This window comes from Ricinus communis, chromosome 10 (assembly GCF_019578655.1).
Source record: "Ricinus communis isolate WT05 ecotype wild-type chromosome 10, ASM1957865v1, whole genome shotgun sequence".
Taxonomy (NCBI): domain Eukaryota; kingdom Viridiplantae; phylum Streptophyta; class Magnoliopsida; order Malpighiales; family Euphorbiaceae; genus Ricinus; species Ricinus communis.
Genome location: NC_063265.1, coordinates 18,689,329 through 18,695,994, shown reverse-complemented (window position 1 = coordinate 18,695,994; position 6,666 = coordinate 18,689,329). Strand labels below are relative to the sequence as shown.

The following is a 6,666-nucleotide window of genomic DNA, read 5'->3' as shown; positions in this document are numbered from 1 at the left end:
AATGTCTAATTTATAGGATATGAAGAATTAAATATTAATCATAAGTTATTTATATGTAGTTAATAAATAATAAACAAAATGAAATGGTCATGGAGGTGGTCCATGCAAATATGATTGGTGCAAGTGCAATGGACTATTGTTTCTCAAATCATTCATTCACCTAAACTTCACCATATTTTATGATCCAAGAAATTAGATTGAACAACCCACTCAATCGCCATTGTAATAGAAATGTTATGATTATGGGCTTTCAGAGATAATCAAATTCAAGCACCAAGACTTTTCATAGTTTAGACATCAACATTTTATGGTCATATTTCAATGAATTTTTTAATCTTCATGCCTAAGTTTATGGTTTTCATAATTTATTCTCATCCCTATCTTTTCTCTCTTGTAATGGAAGATCAATGTTCAAAGTATTTCAAATCAAACTCAATGTTATAATGGTTCTAATTTTTTTGTTAAAGTACTAATCAAGTTTGAACTTGATGAGTCATGTCATCGATTTAAATGAATTATCTTTAATTCTTTGACTCTTCCTAATTTTGACCAAGTTAGCTAATTGTTATTTTTTGCCAGTACCGATGACTTGAAATAATCTGAACCATTTCTTATGTTCAAGATTAGATTATATGTTTTTGTTCTTAATCCTAAAAGGCCGTAATAATAAATACATAAGATTCTAATTTTGTATTTTTTTTATTTGCATATTAAAATAAAATATTGAAGATTATATATAGATTAATTAAAATTTCAAATTGTAATATCAGATAGCGAATATATTAAAAAAATTTAAATTATATTTTATATTTTGTAACAAAATTATTCAATCTTTAATGTTATGATCTATTTTTCTTGATGAATATATATATAAATAGACTGGTATAACCATTTTTTTTTCTCAATTTAGTCTACTCAATCGATTTAATCACATCTAATTATATCTTTTAATCTTATAAAATATTTATATAAATGAAAATTTAATTATCTTTTTATTTTAAAATTAAATTAGTAGTTCAGGGATATAAATGGTGCATCACTTGGAAGTTTTAAACCCTTGTATTACTTCATTTGACTAGAATACATTCGGAATAATAATTTAAATCTTTCTCAAATCAAGTTTCAACTTGATGAGTCATGTCACCAATTTAATAAATTATATAATTATTTGACTGTTGCTAATTTTGACTAAGTTAGCTAATTGATATTTTGCTAGTATAAATTTTGACCACCGATGACTTGAAGTAAATTTCTCAAATTTGAGATTAGATTGATATATTTTTGATTCTGAAAGCATGCAGTTACATCACATTAATATGATCATAAATACATATACATATGTTAATTTGAATAAATATTTTATTTTAAATCTCTTTTATTTGTACATTCAAAAAACCAACCATCAAATAATTGCCATCTATTACTAAAATATAATTTCGCCTCTTATAAACAAAATTTAAAATTTGAATTTGTTAAGTACTTACATATTAAAATCCATTTAAAACTTGAAAATGATGGAATTGAAATAAATTTTACGCCCGTAATTAACTCCAAATTTTATTATTATTTTGAGTTTATTTATTTTAAATTTGTAATAAAAATTAATTTGTCATTTAAAAACTTTAATATGCTTATATTAATAATATTTCCAAAATTGAAGAGATGAATGAACCGATCAAGTAATATTTACCGGGTCAACCGGTTGGACTGCTAGTCATATCAAAATCTGTTTAACAAAAATTGATTATATTTTATCTAAAAATACAATAAAAATTAATTAAATACTAATGGTCATTATAGTATACTAATAGCAATAATCAAATTTTAATGGCATCTAAACGAGTCCAAACACTAAAACTCAAATAACAAATCTAAGTAAATGTATATTAATAAAATTGTTATTTTTTTAATTATCATTTCTACAAGTAAACAATAATTAACAAAATAAATAACTTCTAACAAAATAAACTATAAATAACAAATTTAAAAGAGTTATTACTTTTGTTTTAAATGTAAGTTGTGATAGACAAATCCAAGACCATCCAATCTTTAGTGTTATGTATCTTTTTAATAATTTTTTCTATAAATATATATAATTTTTCAATTTAATTAGTTCCTATTAATTTTTATTACATATTAACTTTTGGTTAAATTGAGTAATGGCATATAAAAGACGTTAAATCTCAATTAAATTGGATGTGAATGTGTCTACTTGATTTCCAAATCAAATGAAAGAACTAAACTATATATTTTAAAAATAAAGAAAAAGAAAAATATAAAGTTAACATGAGCCAGCAATCACTGAAGACAAGACCCAGATCACCGTAATCACTTGGACATTTTGAAACAATTTATAATTATACTCTTGTTGAAAATTAAATGAATTAAATGCAACATGATTCTTATGGTTATTTTAATCATTCATATTTTTTAAGAATAAAATTATATTTTATATTTTATTCTTTAACATTTTGAATGAATAAATTTTAGTTATTCATTTATTAACCTTTACGATTAAAAAGTTAACTTTAAGAATTTAAAGAACGAAAATAGAAATTAAAATATATATTATTTTGATAAAAACTAAAGTGTGTTGAAAACAAAATAGTAAAGGACAAATTCGTTCAATTGTCAGATGAAACGGACGTAAGTGTTAATTATGTGAAAAATCAGGGACGTTTTTGTAATAGTTTGCTATTAGAAAAAAAGGAAATTCAAACGTTGCGTGCGGGCAGAGGTACTGGTCCACTTAGTTACAAGAACCAAACCCATACCATTTATCTTTTCCTAATAAACGACAACGAAAGTGATATGTTTATTTTATCTATTTATATAATTCTTCACTTTCATTATTTTCAAAATATAGAAAACCCAAACCAAAACCCATTTTTCTGGATTGTGAAGTAGCGTATTGAGAGAAACACACAGCAAAATTAACACCACCGTTACCTTTTTCTCCTCGATTTCCATTTCCGGGTAATGTGGAGTTTGTCTTTCAATTTATTTTTTAATTATTATTATAATTTTTTTTTTATTGTTTCCTTTTGTTAGTATTTGAATTTAACTGTCGTCGTTGGATTTGATTGTTTTGATTGATTTCCATGTGAAGACATAACCTGCTTTGATAATCTCGAACTGTGTATTTTTTTTTTTTTGTGTTTTGTTTCCTTCATTGGTTTTATCTATGGGTTTTGTTTTAAATTGTTAATGTCGCTTGTTTTTCTGATTGGATTGCTTTGGTGATTACCGAGTCGATTGTGGAAAAGGTTTGAAATTTTAAGAACTTGCTTTACGTATGCAAGATGGGCTTGTTTTGTTGCCCTGTTTTGTTGTCTTATATTACAGTTGCTTTTGTTGGACATTGTGAATTCTAAAGGTTGTTTTGGCACAATCCAAGTTTAAATTTCTCCCATATAATATTGTTGCTTAGATGAAATTTGAATATGGATTTTGTTTCCTTCTGTCATCCTTGTCTCATATTTTGATTCTATTGCTATCTAGTACAAATTTTTTTAGCATAAAGTTAGAAATTTCAAGTGCTTCTGTTTTTCTTTTTTCGAAGAAAATCTCATGTGCTTCTTTTCTTTTTTAAACCTTGTTTGCTTTATTGGTTTCTGCATATGGTGAAAGTGATTTCCTGCTAACTAATTGATTTTTGTCATTTTCAATTGCTCAAGGATAGATATGGTTATATGAGTGAATATGGGCTCACTTTGTTGCAGAAATTTTCATCTGATGTTTTTGCATATATATTGTTGTCATCTGAATTATTGTGCATATATTGCTTTTATCTTCTGCATGAACAGTTCCATTCGTTATGTTCTTTTCCTTCTGTAGTTCATTTAATTTATCCATAAATGTTTGGTAATATGTTATCTAATAGGCACTGCTGACATAAAAAATATTGCTCCATTGAAGTCTTTAGTTTAGAAAATGGAGATGGCGCTCAGCATGTTGTGCTTAGTGATTTCCTCCACCAACTGAAGCCCATTGTGTTCACATGTCAACGAACTGTTGATCTTCCGGAATTAGTGCCAGCTGTGAATACAGTCATTGAAGTAGACTTATTGCCCAATTTGGGGTAGCAATGGCTCCTGGGGGTAGTGCTTGCAAAGAGGTTCTTGAATCTCATCCAGCAATTTCAGATTATGAAATTGGAACAGCAAAAACAGAGAATAGTAGTACAGTAACAAAAGGTTTAGGTGGAAAGCAAGGACTTTATTCGAACAACGGTGTGCATGAGCTCCTTGAGTGCCCTGTCTGCACAAATTTAATGTATCCTCCAATTCACCAGGTCTGTTCTTAATTTCATTACTTTACTCGTCAAGGCAGGTTCATTTTTAAAATTTGCTTTCTTGGAAAATAGTGGACTGATATATGCCTGACTTGGCTACTCTGTTTAATAGTATTATTGTCTGTTCAGGAATCGGGATAATTAACCTCTTTCGCTGTCCATAAACCTAGCTACTTGCTACTGCTTACTTTAGTTAATAAGATCTAATTCAATTTACCATCTCAAACCTAGAAACTTAAGTTTTTTTTTTCCTTTATTTTTCTATATATATTTTAAGCATTGTTGAATATATAAATCAAATGCACTAACACTCCCTTATTACTGTTGGACTTTGTTTATTATAGTGCCCAAATGGACATACATTATGCTCAAACTGCAAGAGTAGAGTGCATAATTGTTGCCCTACTTGTCGCTATGATCTCGGAAATATAAGGTGTTTAGCTTTGGAGAAAGTTGCAGAATCACTAGAACTGCCCTGTAAGTACCAGGACTTGGGATGTCATGATATTTTCCCATATTACAGCAAACTCAAGCATGAGCAACACTGTCGGTTCCGTCCATACAGTTGCCCTTATGCTGGCTCTGAGTGCTCCATCACAGGTGACATCCCAACACTAGTTGCCCATCTCAAGGATGACCACAAGGTTGACATGCATGATGGGTGTACCTTCAATCATCGCTATGTCAAATCAAATCCACATGAAGTTGAAAATGCCACATGGATGCTAACTGTAAGTCCTCTTGTAATTCGATAGATAGTAGAATTGGTTTATAAAAGGATGTTACCTTGCATAAGTATGCTCTCATTTGTAGATGGGCATACATCCATAAGTACACAAACAGAGACTCGAGCATAACTTTATAGATGCTCGGCTTATTTTAATTGCATCGCATGATGCATGGTCATGCTGGAGGTTGTGGAGGGTGGGGCGTTTAATAATGGACTAAATTCGGGCATGTAAGTTTTTACACTAGATTTTAATAGATTTCAAATGTTCCTTGCTGGGCTTTTTAATTCTTTTCTGTGGTTCTTGTGCTTTCAGTTTTATAATGTTAGAATTCTGGTGTTATGGATGCTTTTAAAAGTTTAAGCGCACTGTTGTAAGAACTGCATCGACACCATTACTTTAAATAGTTGCATGATAAACTTTAATACTGTAGTAAGCTTTTCTTGCTTTTCTGGGAATCTATTTCCAAGTTCCAATTGGCTGAGCTTTATACCTTTGCTATTTGTGCTGGGCGATTTATTACCTTTGTATCTAAACTTTTGAATCGTGTGGTCCTGTATAGGTTTTCAACTGTTTTGGAAGACAGTTCTGCTTGCATTTTGAGGCTTTCCAGATAGGTATGGCACCAGTGTATATGGCCTTCTTACGTTTTATGGGTGATGATAATGAAGCAAAGAAATTTAGCTACAGCTTAGAAGTTGGTGGGAATGGCCGCAAGCTAATATGGCAGGGAATTCCCAGGAGCATTCGTGACAGTCACAGGAAAGTTCGTGATAGCCAGGATGGGCTGATTATTCAGAGGAGTTTGGCTCTTTATTTTTCTGGCGGGGATAGGCAAGAGCTTAAATTGAGGATTACAGGCCGTATATGGAAAGAAGAATGAGATGTGGATTGGTGATGTCCAGTTCATTGTACAGTTTGCAAAATTTATGAAATGCAGGAGTTTCTCCATGTAGCAGGATGAAGCTCCCAGCTATCCTGATTGGTTTTGCTGTTCGGTTTACATGGTGTTTATGATTGGGCTAGGTTCTTCTTCAGTCTATTGTGAGCTCAGAACTCCATGGAGCAGATTCCAGTCGGGAGTGTAGGAATTGGAAATCCAGTGTTAATTCAATGGCTGGGAAATCCAAACATACAGCAAAATGAATGTGCTGTTAATCATCTTGTTGAACCTATTGATGTTCTCTTACTGTTTCTGTTTTATGTACCATATGCCCTGATTGAATTGAGAAGAAATAAAGATCAAGTCTCTCTGTGCACGCCTATCTGCTAGCATTTGCATTGACATCACTCATTATGTTAGAAAGTCAGCATCCATTCTCAACTGTTGTTTTTCCTTCTTTTTTTCCTCCTTGCTCTTTCTTACCAAACTGACTTGTGGTCATGTTTTCCTGTGAGGCTGCAGCTATGGGGCAGATCTAAGTATGTAACGGAGTTAACCAGAAATGTTATCTGGGTAGGTTTCATTTTTAAAAAGATCAACATGATCATTAGCAACGTAATGACAAAAGGATCAACTACTTCAAAGTTTCTTTTTAACATTCGTACATTAATGTTAAAAGTTTCCCTCTCTAGGCAGATGCTGTTTTGGTTAGGTTATTGAGATGCTAATCCCTTTGGTTAGGCCGCATAATATGCCAGCTT

The 6,666-nt window shown here is 30.8% G+C and overlaps 1 protein-coding gene across 2 annotated transcripts; it reads left to right on the top strand.

Moving 5' to 3' along the window:
* The first annotated feature begins 2,818 nt into the window (after positions 1-2,818).
* On the top strand, positions 2,819-6,287 carry LOC8260973 (E3 ubiquitin-protein ligase SINAT2). Of its 2 annotated transcripts, none has more exons than XM_002534329.4 (4): positions 2,819-2,976; positions 3,919-4,294; positions 4,639-5,025; positions 5,585-6,287. In XM_002534329.4, exons 2-4 carry the CDS (start codon positions 4,088-4,090, stop codon positions 5,903-5,905), a joined length of 915 nt encoding a protein of 304 aa, XP_002534375.2. In that variant the 5' UTR covers positions 2,819-2,976; positions 3,919-4,087; the 3' UTR covers positions 5,906-6,287. The 2 variants fall into 2 exon arrangements, with proteins under 2 accessions (XP_002534375.2, XP_015583959.2); XM_015728473.3 differs by having other exon boundaries at positions 2,827-2,976; positions 3,884-4,294.
* The last annotated feature ends 379 nt before the right edge of the window (positions 6,288-6,666 follow it).